Here is a 17569-nt window from a genome sequence, read left to right as displayed (position 1 = left end):
TCAGTTTTGGACTTGCAAGGCAGTCCATTGTTTCTGGGGTAAAGTACAACAATATCTCTTTCAAGTCATGGGGATACAGCTACCTCTCAGTGATAAGATATTTTTGAGGAATGATTTACATGACTTTAAATTTGATAGAACTGGTGTAGGAAAGTCTTATCTATTGGTTAAAAAAATGTATATTACGATGGCTGAATACAGAGCCTCCAACTTTGACACAGTTATGAAATTTGATATGCCAAACATGTATTATGGTTAAATATACAGCAAAGGTAGATTGGTCACAAAAGAGGTCCACATTTTTGAAGAGATGGGATAAATATATACAGATATTGCCTCCTAATGTTTGAAGCGTGACTCTGAATGATATTGTCTACATAACTTGTTTTTTTCTCTTTAGAACTGGAAATAGAACTAAGAGTGTGACGACGGTCCCTATTTTATTGGATTATTTGGATAAGATGGCAATCAGGGTGGATGGGGGGAGGGGGAAGAGGATGCCATATTTGTACTTTGAGACCCATTGGGGCGGATTTTAAGAGCCCTGCTCGCGTAAATCCGCCCGGATTTACGCGAGCAGGGCCCTGCGCGCCGGTGCGCCTATTTTACATAGGCCTACCGGCGCGCGCAGAGCCCCGGTTCTCGCGTAAGTCCCGGGGTTCTCCAAGGGGGGCGTGTCGGGGGCGGTCCCGGTCGTCGCGGCGTTTTCGGGGCGTGTCGGCAGCGTTTTGGGGGCGGGTACGGGGCGTGGCTACGGCCCGGGGCGGTCCGGGGGCGTGGCCGCGCCCTCCGTACCCGCCCCCAGGTCGCAGCCCGGCGCGCAAGAGACCCGCTGGCGCGCGGGGATTTAAAATCCCCCGACAAAGGTAAGGTGGGGGCTTAGACAGGGCCGGGTGGGTGGGTTAGGTAGGGGAAGGGAGGGGAAGGTGAGGGGAGGGCAAAAGGAAGTTCCCTCCGAGGCCGCTCCGATTTCGGAGCGGCCTCGGAGGGAACGGGGGTAGGCTGTGCGGCTCGGCGCGCGCCGGCTATACAAAATCGATAGCCTTGCGCGCACCGATCCAGGTTTTTAGCAGATATGCGCGGCTCCGCGCGTATCTACTAAAATCCAGCGTACTTTTGTTTGCGCCTGGAGCGCAAACAAAAGTAGGCCTATTCGCGGAGTATGAAAATCCGCCCCTTAATGTATTCTGGCAGAAAAAAGTGGTTATCTCTTCCAGATGTTAATTGATTTAAGTTTCTTCATTATGTTGTGGTTCTTGAATTACAAATAAAAAATGCTGAAACATAAATACTTAATTGTCATAGGCTGAGGGGTGTGCACTGCTTATATTCTGTAGTCTGCATAGACTACATGCAAAGAACACATTTCAGGGTTTTAGTAAAAGCAAAATACTGTTCTTATAAGTTTCAAAACCCAGGCTGCCCCTTCTTTCTTTCTTTAAAAATACTTATTAATCGCCTTCCTGATAAAAAATGAAATCTCCCAAAGCGATGTACAACATAATATATTATAATAAAAACAATAAAACCAACTTCCTTAAAACAATAAAATAACAGAAATGCCAATTATAGTCATTTGGGACCAGGGATCTGGAAGGCAAGTCCCCCCATTTTTAAACAGGGGGGTAAGGTAAGAGTTTGGTAAAACTGTGTCAACAATCCACATCAGTAAGAGTTTGGGAAAACTTAAATAGATGATCTGTAACAGTAAAAGTTTGTGAGAGCAATGTTAGCAGTCCTCATTGGTAAGAGTTAGTGAGAACTACACTGGCGATCCACATCTCTGGAGCGCCAGTTCAAGAAGGTAGCGACAAAGCCAAATAATGTTCAGAATCAGCGTGTATTATAAAATACCCGGAATTGAGAGAGTTTGATCAATTTTTCTATCTTGAAAGTAAATATTATTATTTATTGAGATTTCTGCTAAATTATATTTTTAGATAAGATTGGAAAATACATTGACTGTTTTGAACTTTACAGTCCACAGTAGTAAACTTCTTAAGGAGCCTGCCAGTGTGTTAAATTTTTTGCTTAGCTTCTCCTTATCTTTGCTTTCTTTTTTTTTTCCTTTTAACTTAACCAGGAATAGAAATGCCAGATGGAGACAGATCCGTTTTTGATTATTTTGTGGATTTACAAACAGGTGCCTTTGTACCTTGGGAAAACTTAGTTCCTTCTACTGAGTCGCTAATTCAGAAAGGTAAAATTAATATTGTTTAATGTTTTCTTGATTTTTTTTTAAGTCAAACAGACAAGTTGTGGGTGTAACCCCCTTTTAAGTGATTTAGCCACCAAAGGAGCAGAATCACAGTAGAAAATAAATACATTTACTCAAAGCACAGATGATGAATGTGATATGCAGGTTTCAGCAGTTAGTGTTACTGGGTTTAAAAAAGGTTTGGATAAGTTCCTAGAGGTTAAATCCATAAACTGCTATTACAGTAATTAATAAGCAATAGTAGCTTGTGATCTATCTAATGTTTGGGTACTTGCCAGGTACTTGTGACTTGAATTGGCCACTGTTGGAAACAGGATACTGGGCTTGATGGACCCTTGGTCTGACCCAGTATGGCAATTTCTTATGTTCTTATGTTTACCTTTCGGGATGGGATTTTCCATGTCCTAGACCTTTTTGTTCACCCAAAGTATTGTAAAATAATTCACAAAATACTGATTACAGTAATATATACATACAAATAAAATACAAAATTATTATATTTCAGCTTAGGTATTGTCCTAGGCTCTATGTTGACTTTAAAATCCCAGATTAATATGATGTCCAGAAATGCATACTTCCAATTTCACCAGTGGAAACAGCCGTGTATTAGTATAGCTGACCTAGCAGTCCTTATACACGCATCTGTCATGTTGCTATGCCCGGTGCACCAAGTATGCAAACCGTGCAATTGTACAGGGCTGCACACCCGGTTGGGCAGCGTCAGGAGCAGGGCGAGGCCCATATTGCCACCGGTGGATCGATTCCTCCAGTGGCGGAAGGTTTTCGCTTTTTCTGCCTCCATTGGATCGGGTCCACCGGCGGTAGAAAAAGCAGGAAGCAGTTTCGTACCGGGTGGGGGAACTCGGGGGCATGTTACTTTTAATCAGCAGGGCCGTGGTACAGCTCATCTTACCACGGCCCCAAGAAAAATTAACATTCAAGTGCCCCCCCTTCCTGCCTGCACAGCCCCAGAAGAAAAACATTGCCAGAGTTGCGTGGGCAGGAAGAAGGAGGAGCATGGGCCGCATGCAAAGGAGCAGTAGAGAGTGTAGCAGGACCGCCGTAGATCCCACCTTGCGGTGGCCCAAGAAGAGGAGGCCTGATAGCAGGACCACTGTGGATCTCTAGAAGACCTGCATATTGTAATGAAGCTGATAAGGTATTACATAGTACGTAATACATACTGAAGAGATGGGGGCCAGCCTTCAGACTCATGTAAGTGGGTTTATATTCTACTTTTGGGAGATATGTAGGGCTTCTCAGTTGTAATTTTGAAATATAGTATCAACCTTTTTCCAACAAGGCCACCTTTGAAGGCTGCAGCAGTGGTGAGTTACCTTGCTGAAATCTGAGAATAGTTACGGTCAACCAGGGATTGCCAATAGGGAAGCAGAGAATTCTCTGGGAGGCCCAAGGGGAGTCTTATTAAACTGCCCACAAAGTCCAATGGCCACTCTTAAGCTTGGTTCCAAATTAGAAATGTATTGAAAGTCCAAAAAAAAACCAAACAACCCAGCAAGCAGGATCTTCAGAAAAAGCTTCAAGTAGATAACAGGATACTGTCCAACATAAACAAAAATCGGAAATCTTCATTCTTCAGATCAGCTTCTTTGAGAAAGAAATTCAGTAAATCAACATTTAGCTCCAAGGCCTTTGGGCAGCCTGTTGTCACAATACTCTTTCTTGGAGCTTGCCCAGCAGAGAATATCACACCCTTGGCTTCAGGGTTTCTTCTCTCTGGATGGCTGATAGGAATCTTAATCTAGTTCTTTGGTCTAAGCAATGTCTTATGCCTCAGGAATCTTCTCACTCCTAAGACTCCCTAAAATACTCATGTACGCATCTTAAATAGACTCTCCAAACCCATCCCCTTTGGGGGAATGAATCTCCTCCAATAAATCCAACCCTATCTACCTCAGCCCGTCATTCAACTTGGACATGATAAGTTATCACATCCCCTTATTTATCCCTCCTTAACCCAGAGGATGCTTGCAGCTGGCAAGAGCTCTGCAGACATATGGAATTCCCTGACCTCTTATTGAACCGAGAGAGCAGGAATTCTTAGGAGCTCTTTAGTGACCCTAGGTAGGGTTACAGAGGGATATGATTCTTGTTATGTACTCAATTCAGCAAGTAGTTTGTGCTGAGCTTAACATTAAAATTTCAGGTTTTCACTTCTGCTACTTTGTGTGTTCACTGTTTATCTGTGGTTTCAGTAACTTGTGAATGGAAGTCTTTTATAGGTATTTGAGGACCACATGTTCACAGCCATCAGAGAATGATCAATAACAAGTGAATGGATTCTAAAAGTCATGTACTGTATCTTATGGTATAATCTCAAAAAGGATGCTCCAAGCTATCTTTCAGAATTTTTTCTTTGTTATAATCCTTCAAGAGCTTTGCAATCAGCTGATTCTCACCTTCTTGAAGTCCCCGATTTTAGAGTTGTGCATTTACAGACAACTCATAGGCGTGCAGTGTCAGTGATTGGTGCTTCACTTTGGAACCTGCTGCCTGAGGAATTAAGGAATATGCAGTCTTTTAGAAAAAAGTTAAAAAGTGTTCTGTTCTGTGAGGATTTTCCATCCTAAGTTAATGGCATACTATGTTTGTTCAAAAACGATTTTATTAATTTTATTTGTTTTTATTTACTGTCTATGATTTAAATTTGTTGTACTTCACCTAGCATGATTGTGTCACTATAGGCCAAATACAAATAATTTTAAATAAATAAATCCGTGCAAGCTGTAATATATCAACATCAAGTGCAAAACGTACAAGGCTAAATCTCTACTAGGACACCTCGTACTTTTAAACCATCACAACTAGGTCACCGAGAAATTTATCCACATACTTTTAAGCCAGCACAAAAAAAAAACAAAAAACAGTTTCCCGACACAAGGCACCTTCCTAAAGTAAGTTTGAAAATCAGGCTGTACGTGCCTTAATGTATGCGTGCATTAAATCTATTTTTATCCGTGTAAAGGACAGCTTTGTCTTTGAAAGTTTAGTCCACAGTCCTTTGCATTCTGCCTGTTTTAAATATGAAAGTTGAAATGTATGGTTTTTTTTTTCCTGCTCAAGGCTTTGCGTATTCTTTAAACATGAATATTAAGTAGTATGACCAGCCAGGGCCAAAAAATAGCAGAGCCAAGGAAGAAGCTTTAGAGAGAGAATGGTTATCGCTCATACATTCTAATGGAGCTGGAACTGACATTTCCAGGGCACCGCTGCCTTAAGTCCTGCAGTTCCGATTGTAAGAGAGGCAGCGGGGAGAACACGACCGACATTTGAAAAGTCGTGTGTCGCCTTTCGGTCATGGCTCGAACTGAATGCCTTTTAAAATAACATGAATCGTCAGAATCCGCCTGCTACCTACTGTATATCCATTTTCGTTCAAGCCAGAAAGCTGTCCAGGCTGTGTTTTTCTTGATTTGGCATTTAGGGCCCAGTAGTAATTATCTCTCCAGAAAGATAAAAGAAGAAATATTCTGAGTTATACAGCCGGTTAGCCTGAGAGAAGTCCGTCAGTTCCAGCCCTCTTCTGACTGCCTAAAAGTTCCCTCTGCAAAGTAATTTGGAGAAATGTAATTTAATTTTGTAATTGTGTTTCACCTTTTGTACCTGGTCAGCCACTTCAAAGCAGGTTACATAAGGGGTGTTTAGTGAAGTGAATGCATTATATTATAGGTTAGCCGCATGAGAAGACATTATATTTCAGGCATTTTGCATGCAACCAGGCATATTCATACAATACAATAAGTGACAGTTATGAGTTACAAAGATCACTAGTTAACAGTTAGGGTATACAAAGAACAGTTTATTCAGTTAATTGTGCAATTAGTTTAAAGAGCAGCATATTAAATTCTGTAATTGCATTTAGTGTGGGCTGGGTGAGTAAGGTTTGGAGTATTGCTTGTTTATATATATATATATATATATATATATATATATATATATACATACACACACATACACTCACACACAGTAGTGTGTCGATACATTTAGGTTTTAGTGAATTCATAGGAAGACGAGGGTGGTGTGCTGTCATTTAGAGTATTAGTATGCTGGGTAAATAGCCGGGTTTTTAGTTTCCAAATGGGGTCCTCGTGGTCATACCTGTTCAGTCTACCAAATAATGCAAGTGTCTTCTGATGAACCTGGTGTCCAGGATTTGGCAGACAATGAACTCTTGGTGCCCTTTCACTGTGACTAGTGATGAAGGAGGGGGCCATCTTCTTGGGAAGGTGTTAGGTTTATAGGGCTTCAAGAGGGCCACATGGAACCAGTGGATAAATATGCAAATTGGTTGGAAACCATATCCTGAATGCCATTGATCCTGAATAAGAAATGGGTCCCATGAACTTCTGCTTGAGTTTACTCAAGGGTCCTCTTGCTCCTTATGTACTTTGTGGAGACTCAGACCTTGTCCCCTACTGTGAATTTTGGGACTTCCTGGCATTGCCTGTCAGTGAATCTATTCCGCAGTTCTTTAGCCCGTTCCAATTTGTGTTGAACGTGCATGTGTACCTCTATTAAAGCATTTACCTACTATGCTGCTGCAGGGATTTTGGACTGCTAAGCAGCCTGAGTGGAAACAAGGATGAATGCCATAACTTGCAAAGAGTGGGGTGGCCTTAGTGGCTGAGTTTTCAGAGTTGTATGCGAACTGCGCCCTGTGCCCAATTTGTTTGAACATTACAAAAGCAGCAGAGATACTGATCCAGAGACTGATTTAGCTGTTCTCTCTGCCTATCAGATTGTGGGTAATATGCTGATGACAAATGGAGTTAGATATCCTAAAGTTTGGTTGTCTCCTGACAGAAGCATGCAACAAACTGAGAGCCCCAGTTAGAGATAGCAGGCAATGCAGATGCACCACTTCTTGAACTAGTAGGTGTGCCATTTTGTGGGAAGAGGGAAGATCAGTAGTGGCTATTAAATGGGCCAGCTTGGTGAATTAATCCACCACTATGAAAATCGTGGTCTTCCCTTGTGATGATGGTAAATGTAATGAAGTCCATTGATACCGATTTCCATGGTCTTAAAGGTACTGGTACAGACAACAGTAATCCATTAGGGGAGTAATGTGGTACCTTATTACGGGCATATATTTCACAAGAGATGACATACTCTGTTATATTTCGGCTCTATCCTGGCCACAAGAACTCATGGGCAACTATAGTTCCTTAGTCTCGTGGCAACCAAGATGACCTGCAACAGAGAGTCATGGCATCTTTGAAGGACTTCCAAATATGAAATGCCCTTGGGTATGTAGAGTCAAGCTTTTCTATAAAAGAAGATTTCCCACTGGCTTCGTGAAGTGTCTTTTTCATCATTTTCAAGCTCCTTCGGCTGGGCCTCTGCAAACTCATCTTGTTGCAAGTTGCCACATATTACCTCCATAGATCGGGATTCTTGGTTCCAAAGGACAAAGTCTCCAACTGAAGGATCAAGGCATGTAGGGATGTGAATCGTTTTTTGACGATTTAAAAAAATCGTCAGATAATTTTTAAATTGTCAAAAATCATTAGAGTCACGATACAATAGAAATTCCCCCGATTTATCGTGAAAAATCGTAAATCGGGGGAGGGCAGGAAAACCGGCATACCAAAACAACCCCTAAACCCACCCCGACCCTTTAAAACAAATCCCCCACCCTTCCGAACCCCCCCAAATGTTTTAAATTACCTGGTGGTCCAGTGGGGGGGTCCCGGCGCGATCTCCCGCTCTCGGGCCATCGGCGCCATTTTGGCTGCCACTAATATAAATGGCGCCGATGGCCCGATAAAAAAAAACCCCACCCGACCCTTTAAAATTACCCCCTTAGCCTCCCCCACTCTCCCAGCCGAACCCGATCATTAAAACGATCGGGCACACGATTCACATCCCTAAAGGCATGAGCTTCCAGCTCCACAGGTTCTTCTCATTTCTGGGAGGGAGCATTTGCCTTACTATTCATGGTTCCTGATTGGTGATGCCATTTCTCAAACGCAGTTTTTATGGTCAGCAGTTTCTTGTCATAGAAATGATAGTTCTTCTTTCTGGCTTTAAGCTTATAAGAGTAGAAGGCATGTGGATGGATTAGGTCTTTAGGTCTTCTCCTTCAAGATAGTATGGCTCTGATAACTACCCTAGATGCTTCAACCTCCACATTAAATGACTGTTGTGGGCCTGGGTGTAGCAGGACTGGGGCTGTCTTAAAAGCCTTTTTCAGATGATCAAAAGCCAATTGCTGCTCATGGATCCACTGAAAAGACATCCCCTTCTTAATGATTTGTGTCAGAGGAGCAGCCAATTTGAAGAAGCCCAAGATAAAATGCTGGTAAAAATATGCAAACTCCAGGAAGCACTGTATTTCCTTAACATTTTTCGGGACAGGCCATTTGGCCAGTGCATTGACCTGACTGAGGTCCATCTTTATTCCTTCCGGAGAAATTGTGTGTCCCAGGAATTCCATCAATCACTTGTTGAATTCATATTTCTCAAGCTTGACATATAATTTATGCTTCCAAAGACAGTCCAAGATATAACACACTCAATGATCATGCTCAGTTGAGTCTTCGAAAAAATCAAGATGTCATCTAAGTATATGATTAATCATTAGCCCAGTATATCATGAAATATTTTGTTAATCAGATTTTGAAAGGTTACAGGAGCATTTCTTAGTCCAAACAGCATCATCAGATATTCAAAGTGGCCATACCGTGTTTAAAATTCCATCTTCCACTTATCCCCTTTTCTGATCAGGACAAGATTGTACACTTCCCTCAAATCGAGTATAGTAAACATTTGGATTGACTGGAGGTGTTCTAGGAGCTCATTAATTAGGAACAGGGAGTAGTGATTACTATAATTATGGAGTTAAGGGCCCGATAATCAAGGCAAGGCCAGAGGGAACCCATCCTTTTTTGGCACAGAGAAGATGGGTGCCCCTACTGGTGAAGTCGAATGTTGAATAAATCCTTTCTGTAGGTTTTCTTTTAAGTATGCACAGAGGGCCTTCAGTTTAGGCTCTAACAAACAGTAAATTCTCCCAGAAGGGATTTATGCCCCTGGCTGCAAGTTTATTGGTCCATTAAATGATCTTTTATTGAGTACATCCTCATATATTTTTCTGGTAACTACCCAGTCCTGACTTTGAATGCCTGACAACTTAGATGTATGGAGTCCCATTTTTGGGCCCTTTGTCTTGTGCCTTTTCATTAGGCATGCAATGCTGCTAGCAGTATGTTGATGGCAATATCCCTTGCTGGATCTTCCAATTAATATTTATTTATTTATTTACTTACTTACTTATTTATTTAATATGCAGTTCATGTTGTTCTAGCAAAGGTAGACTTAGACTGATCGGGACGTGAGGTGTTCTGATAAGATCTACCTGGTTGTGTATCATGGTTACTACAAGAAGTTCAATCTCAGTGGTCACTGGCCCTGATCAAAAGGGGGAGCCAATGATGGCTTCTACCATGACACTTGATCCCTTCTTCCATATGAGAACCTGGTATTACTGAGAGAACACAAGGTCTAGGAAACAAATGGATGCTCCAGAGTCAATCATGGCTAGAGTGGGATTCCATAACCTTGGGACAGTTACATGAGAGAGATGTATCCCTAGGGCCATATTCATACTTGGAAGGATAGATACCTTCCAACCCTTTCCATCTGTTGGGCTGGGAGTCCGTGTTTCCTTCATCAGAATGACCCTGATTCCAATGTCTATTTTGGCAGGTATTTTGCAAATGTATTAAGAGCCTGCAATAGAGACACAGGCCCTCTTGATGGAACTGCTCTTTTTCTTCCTCAGAGAGGTGGCATTTCATGCTGACAACCAGCTTGGGTTCCTTTGAAATTAGTGGTACCTCCTCGTGGTCTGTAAATTCTTTTTTTTCCTTTTGGCTTCATTCTCCCAGGTGTCTATTGCTTCTCACACATAGGGTGAGCAAAGCCCTCATGTTGGCTGGAGAGGATCTAGCCAGGCTATTTCATTCTTGATATGACCACTAGACCAAATCATTCCAGTTCAGGTCATTGGCCAACTGGTTAAATTCCATGGCGTATTCAGTTAGGATACATTGGCCCTGATGCAGCCTCAAGATCCTACTTTCCACTAATTGAGTACAATATGGGTCATTAAAAACTTGAGAGAGGGCAGCTACAAATGGGTCTGTTTGGTTTGGAATTGGATCATCCTTGGATCATCCTTGGATCATCCTTGGTGAGCAGGCTAATCATAAAACCCACTTTAAGCAGTTCTGACAGGGTGCAGGAAACCCCGCAACTCACTTCTGTTCCCGCAAACCTTTTCAGGAAGTGGCAATCAGGGTTTCTGATGTGGAGGATCTGGTAGTGACTGCTCACCCGGACTGGTAGTAGGGCCCTGAAGGTATTCTACCTTCAGCTGCAGGATGTGAAGATGGACCTGCATCCCTCGTACTGCCTCCATTAGGCCCTGCTCCATTTTATCTGTGTCTCCATTTCGGGCAGGTCCAAACTATCATGGCTCACTCTGTTGAGGGCAGGGAGGACACATCACCCGTAAGCATGGGCATACCTCAGAGAAGCCAGGCACTCTGGAGCAGGAGATCTTCTGCAGGTGGTCTCCAGGATGACTTTGGGGGCAGGTGGCCATCAGGGCTTACAGGGTGGAAGCAGGAACCAGGCCAAGCAGACAGTAGTTTCTTGGAGCAAGCTTTCTTTAAAAGTACTCTAGTAAACTTCCTTGGTAGGGAAAATATGATTTTACTTTGGATGTCTGGCATGAATATTTACAAGCTTTATCTCAGAGTTTATTGTTTAATTCTTAGGGGAACTGTTTGTTATTTATATTTATGATATTGGCTAAATGGTCACACATACATACTTTGCCTTCTGATAACTGTTCGGTAAGAGGGAACTGGGGGTGGAGTTTGTTTGTGACTTTTGTATTGGTCATGATATAATGTGTCTTTTTATGGTGAAAATTAATAAAGAAGAGTTTACCAGCAAAGATGTGTCGGTCTAAGGCTCCTTATATCCAGCCCTCAATTTGGGATGACCCAATGCTGGCCCAATAGGGAGCTTCTGGAGGCAGGTCTCCTGAACTTTTCTTTGCTTGGTAGTTCCTACCAGATTCCTGATGAACCAAAGTCCCTGTGGTTCCACTTCAGGATTCCCTTGCCTTGAATACCTTGGACCACAGGTTTGATTCCCACTGCCCCTGATAAGTTACAAATTCAGGTATGGTTGGTAGATTCGTACACGAGAAGGCTTACAGATTAAATTTATACTTGAGGCAATGGAGAGTGAAATACCTTGCCTGAGGTCACAAGAAGGAGAAATGGAATTTGAGCTCTGGTTCTCAGCTCACTGGTATAGTCACTATACCACTCCTCTATATTATGCATCCAAAGTAGAGTCGGAGAAGGTGCAGTCATTGGGACAGGGAACTCACTCATAATCTATTTCTTTCTCAGTGATGGATTTACATTTCTGCTGCTCCCAGGCAGAATCTGTCCCACCACTAGGAAGGGCCCAGAAAACAGCAAGGTAGGCAATCAAACAACGCTGTGAGGAAACAAAACAGGAATAGATGCCCAAGGGTCTTTTCCGAATCTTTAATTGGTGGAGACGTATATTATTGTTAAAAAATCTCCACCAATTAAAGATTCGGAAAAGACCCTTGGCCACCACTAGGAAGGTAAGACTCGGCCTGCTGTGAGGGTCCATGACGGCATCTCAGCAGTCTTTGAGTCCCAGACTACCAGACCAAGCTACACAGTGAAAGCTGCCGAGGTGGCAGGCAAGCTGATAGCGCCAAGAACTTCCATGGCCCCATAAAGATTGCTCGGTCTGCAAAACTCTGCTTCACTCAGTGGGATGTGTAAGCATTCACGTCTAATGGGGCAGGCAATAGATTGCTGCGGTCTGGATCCAGCATAACATTTTGCAGCTCTCGAAGCACTTATGCCCCCAGAAATATTCCACCCTAGCCACAGGCCTAGTAGAATCATGTGGAATTCCAGGTCTGCCCCATGTGCAGCCAACACTGCTTCTGCTGCTAGTGCTGCAGCTTCAGGCCTGGGAACCAGGACCCAGGCAGGAGGAAAAAGATGAGAACTCATACAGAAGGTGACATCAGTGAAGGAAAAATGAGAGAAAAGGAGGAGGGTGGGGGAACAATGAGATAAACAGGCAGATAGAAAGAAGGAAGGGGGTCTGGGGGGTGGATCAGAGAAAGGGACAGGAGAAACAGGTGAGTCGGAAACGGAGGGAGCAAAGCTGGTGAGAGATAAAGAGGAGGAGATGGGGCAATGGGGGATAAGCAAGACAGAACGAGAGAAATGGACAGTTAAAAGAGGCAATAGAAGGGAAGAGTAAGAGAAGCTGCAGGCCATGGAGAGAGAAGGAGGGAGTGACGAGCATTTGCTGGAATCTTCTCCTTGTCCTGACTCTCTTACTCTTCACAGAGGGCAAGGTAACAGGGGGAAAAAAAACCCCTAAATTGCGGTAGTCTTGTTGATTTTGGTGTCCAGTTTCTTAATTAGGGATTGGCATTGTATTTTAAAGTTGATTATAGAGATTCTGCCTTGAATTTGCTGGAGGCTTGTTCTGGAATTAATTGCTTGCACTGACTTTGTTGGTCTTATTGCAGAGCAAGGTAACAGGGGAAAAAACTGCTTTGTTGCTTATACAAAGAAACTATTTCAGGAAGCTGAAGGACAAAGAGCTGCTGTCAGTGCTTTTGGTGTTTTACCTTTTCAGTTTATAATTCCTCCAACCCATTCCACTTCCAGAGTCTCCTACACAAAGATTTCAAAGGCCCCGAGCCATAGTACTAGGGAGAGGCCAGTAACATGGTGTCGTGTGTTGCCCCCTTCTTTCACCATCCAGCCCTCACATCTTCCGGATGGAGCAGGGGAATGGTGGACATTTTCTCACTGCTGCTTGCTGCAGTGGGAAGAGGGGGGGAAGGGCTGGTGCGGTTAAATGGCGCGGCACCAGCAGCCATCGGTGTCTTCGTGGCCACCGCAGCGAGCATGAACTTTAGCCCGGTCAGCTTACCACAGCAAAGCAGGAGTCGAAGATGCCAAGGTGCCAAACAAGCAGTACAGAAGCAGTGAAGACTGATTGCCTCAGGATGTCGTCATCAATGAGGGACAAATAATGCAGAACCTGGTGCATCCATATTGCTGTTCTTGCACACCAGCGGCCCTGCAAGATTTTATCTTCTGGGAGGCAGGAGTAGCAACTGTCAGTGCCTATGACGGGCATCAAGGGTGGACTACTGCTGGATCCCAGCTTCAGCACATTTCCACTGTTTTGCGCACCATCTATATGGGCTTGGTAGCTGACAGCATAGCATGGACCTTCTCATGGGCCGTGCTACATTCTGCACAGCGAAGAATACCAAGGCTGAAGTCTTTAACAACCTGGTAATATGGTAGGAACTCATGCATGGAGTGGCGAGGAAACCGTTGGGTACTGCAGCCCTCAGGTGCATGCAACATCTCCAGATCCTGGTCAGTGGCAGAGGCTCCCTCCCATGTGCAGAGCACAAGGAATGTACAGCACTCACAGGAGAAGGCAGATGAGGCACACAGTTGGCACAGCACACTATATCATCTGAAATGAGGGTATGGGTGTCTGGTAGACAGGTGAGGCATTACAGGATACAGCAATACGGAATGAGGAGAATGATGAGTCTGTAATACTTGTTTGATGAATCCACCAATAAAGGGTAATGAATGAGAATACGTCAAGCTGAGCAGACAAGAAATGGGTCTAATGCTAGGAAACTAAATAAGTGGCATAAAAGGAGGCGAAAATCAGAATCTGACTGAAGCATTTCATCTAGCAACTCAGACTTGGACAGCTTTATCATAGTGTATGAAAGCTCTGGACCAAGGCCAGAGGTGCCACAGGCAGAGGCTCTCCCAAACTTGCCAGTCTAACGTAGCTCTGGAAAAGCGTGCCCAAAGCCCTTAGGAAAAAAGATATCAAAACATAAATATTGTAGGACAGGCAATGTAGGAAAAAGCAAAGCAATAAAAATAAAAAAGGAATGAGGTATCTCAGAAGGACAGTGGTGTGCCACATAATATCGTCAATGTTTTTGAGAATGATGAATTCAGTGAGGCTTGAGGACCCAACATAGTATGGTCCAATGTTGATGTATACAAAAACAATATTTGAGCCTGACAGGGATTATGAAGGATGGGCCTGGCTCAATTATGACGAGAACGTCAGGGATAAAATGGAGGAAAATCTCCATATGCCTTGGAGGATATGGGACAGTTCCTTGTGGTTGAGGCCGAATGACAGACAAAGTTCATGGTGGGAGTAGTCAGAACCAGTACTATACGGGATGTTGGAGCCAGACATTTCAAAGGATAAATACATCCATCACACATGGAAAAACCCCAACAGGCAAGAAGGATATTGGCATTACAGCAGCAGTGTCTGCTCCTTTCATGACTGCTGCTTGCAGCACACAGGCACACTTTACACTGCTAACCACCCAGCAGTGAGGTATCCAAATAATTCCAAGAGCAGATCCCCAATGTAGGTTAAGTAGTATATCTCATCTAGCCTTGGCCTGGCCCCTATATGTATACATAGAATGGAACCATTGTGGTGGAGCGCTAGGAGAGCGATCCCACTCCTGGGTGATGTGTGTCCTTGGGCCACGGCTCGACCCCAGAGGGCTCTGAAGAGGTGCCGCGGGAGGTGTGGCATGCCCGAGCATGGGCTGGACGGGAGCAGGGCTGGAGTGACATGGAAGACAGGCCCTCCTCCGGACCTGCACGCTTCGGAAGACCCAACAACGCAATGTTGGTCTTGTGAACAGTCCTCCGACCGTTCCCAGCCCTTTCGGACCTGCCGCAGGGTACGGCACGAAGCGGCAGGCCAGATGGAGGCCAGGGCAGCGAAGACTGGAACATGGATTCCGACGAGACTCAGGAACGACGTAGACTCAGGCATAGACGTGGACTCAGGAACGAGGTGCAGGATCCATAGACGTGGACTCAGGTATAGATGCAGGATCCTTAGACGTGGACTCAGGCAAAGACGTGGACTCAGGAATGAGGAGTAGGATGCATAGACGTGGACAGGCACAGGCGTGGACTCAGGACTGGATGCACAGAGGTGGAATCAGGTACGAGGGCTGAAGGTAGACATGGGCACCGTCCCTCAGGGCGCCCTACTCAGACCACCCGCGGGACTGAGTCGCGGACCACCCTGCCTCATGCGCGCCCTACTCAGCCCTGGAAGGCTGGTTGCGGACCACGCAGAGAGCGGGAGAGCACAGGAAAGAGGAAGCAGGTTTGCTGCACTCCAGGCAGCTCAAGGCAGGGATACGCTGCTCTCCTGGCAGCACAAGGCAGGGATACGCTGCACTCCTGGCAGCACAAGGCAGGTTAAAGCATCAGGATCAGGAACAAGGATAAAGACAGACCTCAGTGCTGGAACAAGGACATCTGGAACAGCAGGAACATCAGGACTGGAACACAAGTACTGGAACAGGAGACACACCTCAGGGCTGGAACATGGACATCTGGAACAGCAGGAACATCAGGACTGGATCAAGAGACAGACCTTGGGACTGGAACGGCAGGCAGACATCAGGACTGGACGAGGAGCTCCGACAGGTAACAAGAAACACAGGACCTTGCAGAAGTGCTGGAACACGGACGACTTCCTGGAGCGAAGGATCACAGGAATGACCAACTCCTTGCGAAGGCAAAGTCAGACTGGAAGCTGAGCCCTTTAGTAGGGCTGAGGTGGACAACGCCCAGGGAGGGGTCAGCAGGGGCCACACCTGGCTGGCCCTTTAAGAGGAGCAGAGAGGCGCGCGCTCGCGCCCTAGGAAGCTGGAGAGAAGAGCTGGAAGCTGGTGGCGTCCTCAGCCACGTGGAAGACCAGGGAAGCCGTGGAGCAGCCCTGGGCTGGAGCTAGGTGAAGGCAGGTCAGTGGAGCAGCTCCCAGCTGTAAGGACAGAAGCAGGAAGTAGCAGAGAGGTAAGGCTGCAGGCAGAGTAGAGAGCTGAAGCAGGCTGCAGGCACTGGCAGGGACGGCTTCCCAGCCAGGCAAGGACCCGGGCTGAGCAGGCACCGGCAGAGACGGCCTGCTGACTGGAGGTCCCGGGATCGCAGCAGCACGTCGGGGGAAGGCAGAAACATGAGCAGAGGAGCCGACCGCATGGCAGCAGCTGCGGGAACGGCCCCAGCTGATTCAAGGAAAGAGAAGCAAGCAGCGTCAGCAGCCCGGCTGGCTGTGGCTGTGAGAGGGTAAGAGCCTGCCCACGCTCTTTGCGGGCAGGAGCGTAACAACCATGGCAATAATAGTTCTCCAACCAACGGAATGCACAGGCTACTGTATGGAGGTTTCTGGATTCCATAACAGGGCAGCATAAACAAATGCAAAATTAAGCCCACACAATCCCTATTGCATTGGGGCAAGACCGAGCAAAAAATTGAACGATATCTTAGCATGGGGCAGATGGCAGGCCCTTCCACCGAGCCCCTTTTTTAGAGAATGATCATTTCTCCATTGGCCTTCAACCCCAAGAAAGAACTGGACAAGCAATGTCTAACGAGGAGTGTTTAGTGCACTACGCTTCTTTCATTTGCACTGTAACATTAGGGACTGCGGACAGTGCAAGCTCACAGCAAAAAGCAGAAAGTAGCCTTTGCACCTCTTCACGTACACCTCGACAGCTCTTTTCTCGTAGGATTCATGTTCAACAACCAGTTCTGCTTTGACAAATGCGTGCCAATGAGATGCACCACCTTTTGCGTGAGATTTGAGATGTTTAGCTCTTTCATACGCCTCATTAATAACTGGTTCCAAATACATCATCCACTACCTGGACTATTTTCTTTTTGTTGACCGAGGGGCTTCAACAGTATGTGCGCAAATGCTACACGGTTTCCAGTCAGTTGCTAATAGTCTAGGCTTTCCATTAGTGCATGAAGAAATGGAAGGAGGCCTCAACCACACTCACTTTTAGGGATGGAAATGGATTCAGTACATAATGGTATGCCATCTGTCAGAACACAAGCTAGTGAAGCTGCAAGAATTAATTTGTACTGTCTCTTCATCTACAGAAATAACACTGGTGTTCATGCAGGTTTTCTATAGGCATCCTGAATTTTGCCTGCCAGGTGGGTCCCTATGTCTGTCTGTACAGTAATTTTTCATTCTCACCATTGTATTCAAATTACAAGGGAAATATTGGGTGATCTGAGGGTTTGGCACATATTCCTCAAGTGGTGTAGTGGAATATCTGCATGGCAGGATCCTCCTGTCCTGAGTTGTGACCTGAACATTTATGTTGACACCTCTGGGGGAGTAGGCTTCTGAATCTCG

The 17569-nt window shown here is 45.1% G+C and overlaps 1 protein-coding gene across 2 annotated transcripts in view; it reads left to right on the top strand.

The window, feature by feature from the left end:
- Positions 1 to 17569, top strand: part of DNAH14 (dynein axonemal heavy chain 14) — a 461040-nt gene that overhangs the window by 231777 nt on the left and 211694 nt on the right. For both annotated transcript variants that reach the window (XM_029593090.1, XM_029593089.1), the window contains exon 44: positions 2084 to 2200. In XM_029593090.1, coding sequence (XP_029448950.1) covers positions 2084 to 2200 — 117 coding nt within the window. The remainder of the gene's footprint in view (positions 1 to 2083; positions 2201 to 17569) is intronic.

The sequence above is a fragment of the Rhinatrema bivittatum genome, chromosome 3 (genome assembly GCF_901001135.1).
Source record: "Rhinatrema bivittatum chromosome 3, aRhiBiv1.1, whole genome shotgun sequence".
NCBI classification, from domain to species: domain Eukaryota; kingdom Metazoa; phylum Chordata; class Amphibia; order Gymnophiona; family Rhinatrematidae; genus Rhinatrema; species Rhinatrema bivittatum.
Note: the sequence above shows the minus strand (reverse complement) of the source record. Positions and strands in the feature narration are given on the sequence as shown.